The 12,405-nt window shown below is 39.9% G+C and overlaps 1 protein-coding gene across 2 annotated transcripts in view; it reads left to right on the top strand.

Annotated features, from left to right (window-relative positions):
* Window positions 1-11,779, top strand: part of LOC135461557 (contactin-like) — a 28,191-nt gene extending 16,412 nt beyond the window's left edge. For both annotated transcript variants that reach the window (XM_064738707.1, XM_064738706.1), the window contains exons 16-25: window positions 4,888-5,052; window positions 5,296-5,436; window positions 6,715-6,809; window positions 7,168-7,257; window positions 7,711-7,858; window positions 8,420-8,541; window positions 8,712-8,898; window positions 9,436-9,551; window positions 10,599-10,773; window positions 11,435-11,779. In XM_064738707.1, the coding sequence (XP_064594777.1) occupies window positions 4,888-5,052; window positions 5,296-5,436; window positions 6,715-6,809; window positions 7,168-7,257; window positions 7,711-7,858; window positions 8,420-8,541; window positions 8,712-8,898; window positions 9,436-9,551; window positions 10,599-10,773; window positions 11,435-11,553 (1,358 nt within the window). In that variant the 3' untranslated portion in view covers window positions 11,554-11,779. The remainder of the gene's footprint in view (window positions 1-4,887; window positions 5,053-5,295; window positions 5,437-6,714; window positions 6,810-7,167; window positions 7,258-7,710; window positions 7,859-8,419; window positions 8,542-8,711; window positions 8,899-9,435; window positions 9,552-10,598; window positions 10,774-11,434) is intronic.
* The last annotated feature ends 626 nt before the right edge of the window (window positions 11,780-12,405 follow it).

The following is a 12,405-nucleotide window of genomic DNA, read 5'->3' as shown; positions in this document are numbered from 1 at the left end:
TATTTGCCTGAGGTCATGGGAATAGCGCAGCTGGGTATCCATTTCACAGGCGACGCGGAGCGCGCGATCTCAGGCTTAGGGGCAAGCGATTTGATGTATGTTACGGTTTTAAAATCCTTAAAGGATCAGTTTGGCCAGAACAAAAGCATTGCGCGTGCATGTTTGAAAAAGTTGACAAACAGAGACAGATAGGGTTTGCTTGACATGTCCGTGGATGTAACAAAATGTATTCTGTTCTCGATAGAACTGGGTACCAGGCTGGCAAAAATGCCAGCGAGAATCTATGACATAGAGAAACGTCTGTCTCTCATAGGCAACTGGAAGCACATGGCAGCTGAGATACGGGACAGAGGGCAGGTTCCGACAATAAATCAGGTGAGTGATGCGATCAGAAAACAGGTAAGGGCGGAGTTTGGAGACCGACAATCTGGCACTAGAGCAGAACAAATCGGACCCAAGGATAAACGCAAAGCGATACACTCAGATCATATGAAATCAAGTCCTGAAGTCTTATATCTGTGAGAAAATTATCTGTGTGCCAGAAGTTTGTGGATTGTGCAGTCGATGAGCGAGTAGAAATAGTGAGAAGGCACAGGCTGGGTTTTTTTTGTACTGTGCGTGGGCATATCCTGGATGATTGCAGATCGAAGAAAAACTGTTCCATAGACAGATGAACGCACTCACACCACGTCAGTAATTGGGTCAGTTTCGACAAAGCGTGCTGCTGCGGTATGCTCAATCGGATTCATTCAGCCAGTTGATCTGGAAAGGTTCTACGCCCTGGAGACGTTAGGAATGTTGATTGCAAATGTGATGCAAAACCGATGTGCCAGGACGACAAAAGAGCATTGAAGTTATTTGAGGAATTGAACAGGGTCAGTATCTAGAAGGCCTGATCCATTCTTGCCCCTCGGAACAGGATGCTGTGTCCAGAATGAACCAGCTGGACAAGACCCTAAGCACAGGAGTTTCAGGATAGAAAAAGCGGTATTGTTCGGGCGAAGGCATAGTCCAGGAAAGGAAGAGGAAAATCCGTCTTCGAAAGAGACGTCTCATGTAGTTTCATTGAAGAAAGATGGTCAAACAACGGCTGAGGGTCGCCTGGAACGCCCAAAAAAGACGTGATCAAGTAGAATTTGTAGAGAGATTTAAAGATGTGGACCCATGTGTTCTGACAAAATGGATGGTGTTATCCCGAATATCGGGAATGTTTGATTCCTTGTGACTTGCCTCAGTGGGTCTCGATTAAATCATCTATCGGGCTACAGGACATCCAGAGAATGAAAACATTCGACTGGGATGACAAGTTACCTCAAGAATTCAGGCTAGAAGGGAAAGGCTTTTCCAAGAGATCAAGGAACTGGATAAGGTAGAATTTCCTTGTAGCTTGAAGCTGACATGCTGCTGGAAACCTAGAACTTCATTTTATCCTGCGATGGCAGCGTTCAGGCTTCAGGCGCTGGGAACTTTATCATGTGGTCATCGGAAAGAGATCCAAACGCAAGAATCATTGCCGGAGTCGATAGGAGCCCTTGTAGCCTCCAGACTCGCAAGAACGCTACTGATGGAGTTCAAAGTGAACGAGTGAGACTTACACTGAGGTTTGATTCTCAAATTGTGATCCAGTCCGAAAAAACTGCATTCAAGGCATTTTGTGGGGTTCGAGTGTTGGAGATACAATCAACATGGGGATCAGATAACTTGAAGTTTGTACCAAGTGCAGACGATCTGACAAAAGGTTCGTCTGTGTGTGACCTGGATGGAAGACGGAAGCATGGTCCTGATTTTTATCACGAACTAGAAGAAAAATGGCCTGTCGGAGTAGTGACTACTCTGGATGATGACAGCGAGAAGAAGAAAGCAAAACCCGTTGCTGTGGTGAACGTTACGAAGCCAGTGATCAATGCAAGCAACTACAGCTGCTGGCAACGTTTGACCAGGGTGACAACTTATGTTCACAGGTTTTGTCTCAACGCTCGCATTTTAAAGGAACGCAGAACAGTCACAACAGATAGTCGACTGTCAGGTGCGTTGCAGCCAGAAGAAATAAACCGCGCTGAGAGATGCTGGGTTATCATTGCTCAGCAGAGTTTGGGAGATTGGAAGGCGAATTGTCAGGATTTGTCGCCTTTCCTAGAAAATGAAATGGTCCCGGTAGGAGGCAGCGTGAGAAAATCCGGCCTTCGGTATGAGCAGATTCATCCCATCCTACTGCCAGCGTCTCATGACATCTCAAGATCGAAATACATTTGCAAATGAGGCAAGTTGGTCCTGAAAGGACACTAAGTGAAAACAGAGGGAGATTTTGGATCGTCAAAGGTCGAAATATAGTGATCTATTGTGTGAGATTATGTAGTGTGGCGCAAATTGCGACAAGCCCTGCACGTCACACTGACGACAGACTTGCCGCCAGAAAGGATAACTCTCACCCCATTTTCAATCACCGGAGTAGACTTGTTTGGTCCATTCAGTCTCACATACGGCAGAAATAAGTCACAGAAGGCCTGAAGAGCGATCTTCACTTGCACAACAGTTCGTGTCATACATCTGGAAATAGTGGACGGGTTCTCAACATCAGCTTTCCTTCACGCCCTGCGTCGATGTGCGGCACATCACGGTTGGCCGAATACGATTTTTTTCGGTCAACGAGACATCCTTTTTTGGAACGGAGGAGTTAAGAAAACTCGTCGAGGAGGGAAAACGTCAGATTGAGGATTTTGCGTCACTCCATTGGTTAAAATGAAGATTCGTCACTACCTGGAGCCTCAACAAGTTGATTGTCTTGTTAATTCAAGACCATTGGGTTACGTATCAAACAACCCTGATGAGCCACAGTCCTTGACACCCAACCACCATGTTAGGTAGGGCAGGAGCCATCATTCCACCAGGACCGTTCCAAGAAACCAAAAACTTGCACAAGAGGTTTGTGTACATGCATTCAGCAGTTATGGAAACGTTTTGCCTGTCATGCGTAGCAGCGTTGCGGTAGCGAGCGAAAATTTCCCATTACCGGTACTCGTGATGTGTTAGTGTCTGCTGCTTCTGTGTAGCTCTGCTGCTGTTTGTTTGCCACAAAGTTTCGGTCTTCAGGTACATAACTCATTTGTTGCGTTCCGCCTATTTTTATCTACCGGTATAGTATTAGACATTTTTCTCTTGAAAGACATTTATACTAAGTAAATCGGCACACGTTTCATACAACTTATTTTCGTTTGTGTCATACAGCGTCCAGTTTCCGAGACATAACTGCTGTCTAGGTTTAATAAATTATGATTTCTTTTTAGTCACGAGACCTGTTCTATAGTTAATGTTGGCATGTACTTATCGTTGTTTTGAGTAATTAGTTAGAATTTTGTTTGATGTCGAGTTAAGGTCACGCCTTAGGAATAGAGTTACCTCCCATCAACTGTACGAGAAGTTTATGCCGTGCAGAGTACTCCCCATTTACCTATACAAGGCACTATTGTATTACATAGGTAAAATATTTTGATTTTGTTATTTTTGAATTATAATTGTTCGTGCATATTATGGAAATATTTTTGTGGAAGTTAATGGAATAATTAACTTTATTAGGTATATTTTGCAAACATTTCATTACAAATAAATTATTGGATTCCGTTCAGGGCTTATAGCGTTAGTGTTGTAAGTCGGTGTGACATTGAGCTGTACGTTATATACAATGTAGTTCATCTCTTTTCACTTGACTGATTTATTTAGTATTCAGGAATTGTTGCTGACAGCAAAATCCTACTGACTGCATGTAATACAAACACTACAGCCAATACAATTCATGGTTTTAATTCTCTTTTGTTCTTTCCGTATTACAGAATTGTCCACCTGTCTGCATGTTTATCACTGTTGTTCAGCGTTACTTGTTGTTCGGCAAACTGCATAAAATGGATAATGACAGTTGCTGGAAATTCTCGGCAATAGTCAGCCTTCTCTCTCTCCGCCAGGGAGAAAATGGTGTTATCGTTCGGATACGGTTAAAAGAATACCGTCATTGTTTAATATGTGGTTCACTGGTCTTTTGCATAATCTGTGGTAGCAGTTTGGTATTTATTAAATGCAAACTGGCAAGTTTTTTCACTTCTAAAAGCTGAAAAATGCACAGATTTTAAGATTTTGAGTTGATAGACTAAGCATCGCCAAGGCCCGGTCCCTATGCGTCGTTTATATGTTATTATTAATTTAGTGTGATCACAACGGAGCATTTTGATCAGCTGCGACTAATTGCTATGAACATCCCTGCATTTTTCCTCTCAAACCATGGTTCTAGTGGGCGTGTAAATTGCTTTTATCTGAAACCATTTACATGAACAACTAGAATTAAACTCAAGCTGAGTTAAATTGAGAAGAGGCCAGATGTCACCAGTTGTGTGTGATCATTGGTAAACTCTTACAAGGTGGCTGCTGCTCTAGTTATGGAGTGAAATAAAAAACACCAACGATTAGTACAGTTGTATACGTAATGTATAAGTAGGCGAGACCGTCGGATTTCAGGTCCTTCAGAAGACATTTGTGTTTTGAATATACATGTTTTAACTAATCTCCATGATTATAATATATTTAGTTGGTAAAACATTTACTAATATTGTCTTCATATGGGAGTCTTCAGTACATGATACATGAAAATAAACATTGAAACAAAGATTATGGTTTTAAGGGACATGAAGAAAGTCACGCTAAACAAATCTGAAAATAAATTTCACTTAATGGCATATACTCCTACTAAACCCTTTATTTTGTGCATAGTTTCCATGGATGGTCATAAATTTTCTTAAACAAGTTAAGGCGTTGTCTTGTGGAACTTCTGTATTGTCGACAAGCCGATATTCAATGAAGGCGCAAACTTCCACATTGCATATGTTTTGAATCTCTTTCCAGGCCCGCCTGGTCCCCCAGCAGGTGTTCAGGTGGACGTAAGGAGCATCACATCCTACACTATGAAAGTACGGTGGACGGTGGGCGAGGATAACCATCGATCTATCACATCCTATGTTATCCAAGCCAGGACAGCCTTCAATAGGGCCTGGCGATACATTACCGGAAGTATGTAACAAACATTACAAAAAAGAAATGTTGTGATTGGACAGCTTGGGAATGTTTTTGGGGAAAGTAATCTTTTGTGCAGATTTTTAAGAATTCACCATTTTTCAAACAAAATGAAATTATTATACTCTACTGAGAACATTGTGAATCTAAGTCTAAGCGCTGAAAGTTACACATGCGTATACCACTTGTGAAAAATGAAGGGACTTTCCAGCACTGATTGGATACTGATGTGTATTTCAGATATCCCTGACGCTGAGACCGTGGAGCAGGGAGAAGATATGAGGCGGTATGTTGTTATAGGCCTGCGCCCGGGTAACATGTATAATTTTCGGATGGCAGCCGTCAACAATCTGGGACAAGGGGACTGGAGCTGGCCCTCAGGTGACCTTCACTTTTCCATTTGATCTACTTTAAATGTCATACAATATTTATTAAAGGTTATGACAACGCAGCATTTTGAGGAAATTGTAATTAACATCTCTGTAATTTTTAACTTAATTCGGCTTAAGATCTGTGGTGCTAAGGAGTGCGTAAGGTGCTATTATTTAATCATTTACGTGAACAGTTAGAATAAATCCCTGACTGAAGTAAATTGACAAGAGGCCATATTTCAACGGTTACTTGCGATCATTTCCCAACTATCAAATCTCCTCTGGTTTTTCCCTCGATGCTGTACCTCTTTTATTATGCTGATAGGAGCCCGGACTTGACCATGCAGCTACGTATGACCATTTGCTAACTTTCACCTTGTTGTCGCTGCTCTACTTTTTCAAATTTGTGTACTTTGAACACATGTTCAATATAAGACCTGTCTCTTTACAAAACCACAGAAGCATATTTAATAGCCGTGTTGAGAATGTGGGTATTATGGGCTCAACTCGTCAGATGTAGCTAATTGAATGGAAATAGCCCAAGCTAAATACACGTACGTTTCAGTTTTGGGTAATTTTTCAAGTCGCTTCGGTTATATTAACTTGATTAAGAGAAAAACGTGTGGTACTCCCAAAATCATCAGTGTTTCACAGGTCAATAATTTTGACACAAAGTCCAAATTTCAAACTAGAACTCGCATTTACCATCTAAGTGAAGTGGATATGGGTGCATCGCAGCCATTGTTTGATTGCAGCTGATCGTGTGTAATATTGTGTCGATATAAACAGAAGGATGTTTAGGAGGCCTATACAAACCTCAAATGAATTCCCAATTCTGAGATTCTGAATATTCCTAGTTTTGTCATTAGTTTCTTTCATTTTCCACACCGACAAAGTCAGTGGCTATATATGCAACAAAAGGTTAAAGGAGAAGAAAAGGTAAATATCAAACAAGTACCATTGAACAGAGTAAGCATTTCCCCGTAGCTGCATTCCGTAAAAAATTCTAATATGTACCTCAAGTTGATAAATTATAAAGAAAATATGCGCCAAAATCCGCTTTGGGCGACGCCATTTTGCCTGAGAACTAGTTCTGAAGTCTTCTGTGTTAGCAGAAAAATTAAAAATGTGCTTTTTTCAGCCTATAGTGTCACTTTTTAGAAAGTTATCTGCTCCTTTAAATTTATTATATCTATGAAAGATGTGCAAAGCACGACATAGTCGCAGTGTCACCAACTGTGTGATTCAAGGAAGATACAAACGTGTTAAATTATTTACATACTTGCAGATGCGTATCATACCCCTGGAGCGCCCCCTAGTGTAGCTCCGGAGAAGGTAGAGGGAGCTGGCGGTAGGGTGGGACTCCTGACAGCCAGATGGGAGGTGAGAATATATTGTTTATTGCGTTTAACTATATGGTTCGTAAACGGCATCAGATGGAATTTGTCAGGATAGTTTCTGTGCCTGGCAATCTGTAGTTAGATATAGCGAAAATCGGCAGTTATATGTCTTATTAGAAAAAAAAAACAAAACAAAAACAAAGTGAGAAAAACCTTAGTACAGTTCAATTTGTCTACCTGCTTGAACAATTCCAGGGCCTGCTTTATTAGGATTACGTGGTTCTCACGGGCCTGTGATGACGTTAACGCCAGCTTTCATGTGGTTCTGGTAAAAATGTTTACACCGTTTAGAATTATCTGTTCCCAGAAAGCGATCGTGTACCTATCATTGTATCCCACAGCCGCTAGACGAATCTGAGCACAACGGGGATGGAATCGGATACAATGTGTTCTGGAGGAAGAAGGGTGTTAATCTACAGACTTGGTCAAAGGTACAGAAAGTTGCATGACTCCATAATGACTCCAATATTTCGCTGAGACTCAACAGATAGGTTCGGTAATACATAAGAACCAGCATGAGTGGGTGGAGTTTTGACAGGGGCAGTACTGGGCTTTCTTGTGTCTAATTAACTTTGCGAAACTCTTTGAGTAATGAATCCCAATTCTTATAACATTAAAATAGTATATTTCAACCATAGTCCACTTTCTATATGCCTTCATCTCTAAGAGAATACAGAAGCGGTATCATTTCTTTTGCGAGATCAGATTCTGAGAATTTTAGCATCATGACCTATTCTCGCCATTCTGAGGCAGACTAGTTCCACATGTGCCATTATATAAATGAACATTGCAACGTTACGACGTTTTTCTTCCTTCTCGAATTTGACTTAGTGCGCAGATCAAGAAACACCATAGTATTGTTTATAAAATCCGTTCTCCTTCAGAGCACAGTCTATGGAAACTCCACATTCTTTGCCACAACGGTGGGTGTTGCAAATTACTATCTGGAATACGAAATCAAGGTCCAACCATTTAATATTCATGGTCCAGGGCCAAATTCAACAATCGCTGTTATATACTCGGCCGAAGGCAGTAAGTAAAATCTTTATACATCTAGTGCAAAAATTATCGTTGACTGGCAAGCCTATATATAGGTCTTTTAATTTACAAAGCTAATATTAGATTAACTCAAATGTTTTTATACTATTGAGCAAACGACATTCAATTGTTGTATAGTATAATGCATCGCAAGATCGTGGTATATACATCTGAACACACCACTAATAAGCTAAAAGACTGTCAGACTCTTTTATGCATTCTACACCAGTTGTATGTTGAAGAAGAGGTATTAGTTTGTTACCAAAGCTGCGGCCACAAATCTGTAAGACGCTCTCTTTCTTATATTTTTCACATAGGTTAAGTCCATGATACGTTGTCCTTTCCATTCACTTTCCATAATTATTCGAATCTAGCAGACACTACATTATATACATTTATATATTCATCCATCTCTAACGTATATATTTGTGCTTTTAAGAACTTCTTGGTAAATACAATTGTTTACTAAGCAGGTATTCTGTAGTTACTAATAGGTGTCAAAAATGTGCGATTCTACATAAACCTTTATCAACAATAAGTTACCGTTGTATACAGTGCCCACAGGAATGCCTACTGGGGTGTTCTGTGACCCTTATAACTCCACGTCTATTATGGTGCACTGGACGCCCGTCCCCAACGACCGGGATTTTATGAAGGGACGTGTTCTGGGCTATCAGGTAAGTTAAGAACTTCAGTCATGACCAGAATAACATAGGTTTTAGTACACATACATCTAAAAACGAACAAACCATAGCTCAGCGAGTTTTTTTTTTGTGAGTAAGACTTTCGAAGACTTATGAAATGTACCATAAGAAAAAATAGTACAACGAATTGTGATACTTGACAGGTAAACTACTATATAGCTGACATTGACAACCCTCTGAAATACTCCAGCACCTATCCGGCCAACAGTACATCCGGGATCATAGTCGGTTTATATCCGGGTACTTTCTACTGGTCGGGGGTTCAGGTGTACAACACGGCGGGGCTGGGACCGGAGAGTGAGACGGACTTAGAGCAGACCTACGCTGACGGTAAGTGAGTTTCTGACCTTTTTATGGGTGGCAGCACAAGGTTACTTCAGTGATGTGATAAATTTAACTGTGCATGACTAGATCTCCCTTACATCGTCTTTATCTTTCCCATAAAATGACATTTCTAACAAAATTAGCAAATTTAGCAAAACATGCTGGGGTTTTTGATGAAGAGATTTATCAGTGAAAACTCTCGCCGTTGATTTGTGCTGGAAGATATAAATAATCAAAGTACCATGCACAGGCTTTTTAGATCATGGTTATGTTGCCAATTTCACTATCCATTTCAAGTGTAAATTTACAGAAAATTTTGTGTCAGGTATATTTAAGTTTACCTATTCTCCAATAAGACGATACAAATTTCAACTCTTACCATTCGAATACAAGCTTGAAATTCAGATTTACATTTTCATCTTAATTCAAAACTGACATTGTGGAATCCATCGCTGGAACAAAAAGTTAATTGTTTTATGCACTCAATATTATATACCATATATGTGACATATGAACATATGAACTGCAAACCTTTGGTTTCAGCGCCACGCCTTTATCCAACCGAAGTAGCCGTCCACTCCATTAACGGAGAACACATCCGTGTCACATTCAGAGGAGTCAGTACCGGCCTAGGAGAGGAACCCTTGCTAGGCTATAAGGTAATTTAACATTACTAAATAAAACTGGCGCATGTATTTCAACTACAAAATCAGTTTGAAAACCAATATATTGATAGCATTTTACACACGTTTTTCGATCTAGTCATCCAAGTAGAATAGTTTTAACACTTTTGCATGTTTGAATGGTTGAATGTGATTTCCGATTCAAAATGAATCGGTGGAAAAAGGTATGTTATTGTTAGAGATCGCATGTGTCATTTTTCGTCACAAACTCACAGGGAATCTGCTACAAACCAAGGAACGTATATTTGCGAATTGTTAATTGACAATTCCTTGTGATAAAGAATCAAAGTCGTCATTTGGAATTATGCGACCAACGAATACGTGATAACATTAATAAATTATTCTCTGTGGGCAAACTGACGTATTCGCCTGTGGGCATTATTTGCGTATATGCGTATACGTCTTTTTGAATTGTCACGAATTTTCCTTGCGAACTAGATATTTTTTGTCAATAACAACATACTTCTGCGGATTTTGAATATCAAAAAATTTATCGTGCCAAGAATTTCGTCATTCTCGTGATATTCAATAAGACGAAGACTTACTTATATCAGATGACTGGTGTTTTACGCCGCCACCGTACAGAAGAATATTTCACTTATACGACAGTGGCCAGCACTATGGTGCAAAAAAAAACCAAGCAGAGCCCGGGGGAAATCCACAACCATCCGCAGTATCTGTGAGACCTTCTCACGTGCGATCAAAGAGAAAGCCAGCAAGGGTTGGATTTGATCTCACAACGACCGCATTGGCGAGAGCATTCGGAGTCATTACAACACCCCCCCCCGCCCCGCCCTCTATAACTGTTTGATAAATCTCCACAACTGTGTGTTGATTATTTATAATCTGAAGAAACGACCTAGCTAATCTGTATTTTATCATGTATCAACAGTAAAATGTGCTGAAGTGGCTACGATATTTTCGGCTCTTGGAATTACTAAATTTTTAAACGTGAATAGGTGAGTTTGTTTCTTATTTCATAATTTTAATTTAATTTTGAGCGAAGCTGTGTTTGTTTTGCAGTTACGCTACTGGCTCTTCAATGACGACATTCGTGGCGCCCGTGACATTGGGGTGGGGAAGGACATGGACGGTGTGATCAATGGCTTAGAGAAAGGCTACATTTACGAGCTCCGTGTCCTCGGCTATAGCAATGGCGGAGACGGCAAGATGAGTCCGTCCGTCTTCTTCACCGTTGGTGAGTGTGTGTGAACCATTGTATACAGAGCTGGTATATATATTCAGTTTTCGTACAAGTTTACAGGTTCAGCCTACCTTTACTTAAGAAATCCATTGAGGTTTCTGTACACAATGGGTTAAAATCAAATGGTCTACAGTAAAATGGGCTTGAGTCTATTTCATTGCCATCTCTGCTGTTAATTATCAGTAATATACTAGTAACTTAGCCACAGTTATTGTCACTCTGATCAAGCCCCTTCTCTGGGTTTAATCACCATCGATAACTAAGCTACACCCAACTTGTTGTGACCCTGATCCATTGCCTTCTCTGGGTCTAATTATCATCAATAGCTAGGCCACAGCAAAGTTACTGTGACTCCAATTAGTTACCTTCTCTGGGTTTAATCAACATCGATAACTAAGCCACAGTAGCTTACTGTGACCCTGATCCATTGCCTTCTCTGGGTCTAATTATCATCAATAGCTAGGCTACAGCAAAGTTACAGTGAGCCTGGCCCATTGCTTCCTGTAGGCTAATTATCAGCATTAGTTTGTTCAGACACAGTTATCGCTTTCTCAGGCCTAATTTTCAGGAATAGTTAGGCCACAGCTAAGTTACCTTGACTCTTATCAAATAGTTATCTTTTATGGGCCTTATGGCTATTTCATGATTTTTGCAGAAGGAGGACAAGTACGTCTCGACCCAGAAACAGCAGAAATCATAGCAGGAAGTAGTATGGCTTCAGTGAATTTCTCCATTCTTGTGATGGCAATAATTTTACTCACACTTGAGTTTTGATGAAAACACGAATGATGAAAAAATTAGTTGTATATATTGGCTGATATTAATCTTATTAATAATAAATTAATAATATTAATAAATTGCCCACTGATAAAATCTACAATGACACTGTTATCTGTTATGTATGTTTTTTATACATAACATATAATTTCGACATTTCATCATTGCCTTTGACGTTTATCACAATTTTTCCAATGTCCCATTTTCATTAATAGTTCTTCTATTCACATCATTGTTGCGTGTATATTTGTTAATAAATTAACGCCATAAATGTGAACGCAATTTGTTCTCTGTTCTATTGTCTTCACAATGAAATATCGTCCATAGTAATGATGCTTTTTACTCGTAAACTCTGTTTGAACTAAACGGCTTTATTTATTGTTTGAATGGAGTTTTACGCCGTAATCAAGAATATTTCAGTATGCATTATCGCGTAACATGTCATCTTGTTTATGTAACGACAACCACGCTTAACCTGGGCAACCAAACTGGCAATGTTGACTTAGTGAATGAAGATATATCGACGGAACCAAGCTTAGGTCAGTGGAAGTTACATTTGACAACAATATCAGCATCATTGTTCCCTAGCCTGAATTATCTGTATGTAATGCTCACACCAAAGCACCTTTAGGATAATCTATGCCCACAAAATCAAAAATTCCTCTTATAAGGTTGCGAAAGAAAAAAAAACATCAACAGGCTTATAGGAATGGTTGAGTGAAGTATTGCTGAACGTCATCCCGCAGGTTTATAATGTAAGGTTTAGATTATGAGTTGTGAGTTAAGTGTAAGTCAAATCACTTATAAACTATAGCAACAAATGACTCGGTGAATACCAGTTCTGTAGAG

Source organism: Liolophura sinensis, chromosome 1 (genome assembly GCF_032854445.1).
Source record: "Liolophura sinensis isolate JHLJ2023 chromosome 1, CUHK_Ljap_v2, whole genome shotgun sequence".
NCBI lineage: Eukaryota > Metazoa > Mollusca > Polyplacophora > Chitonida > Chitonidae > Liolophura > Liolophura sinensis.
This window is presented reverse-complemented; position numbering and strand designations above follow the sequence as displayed.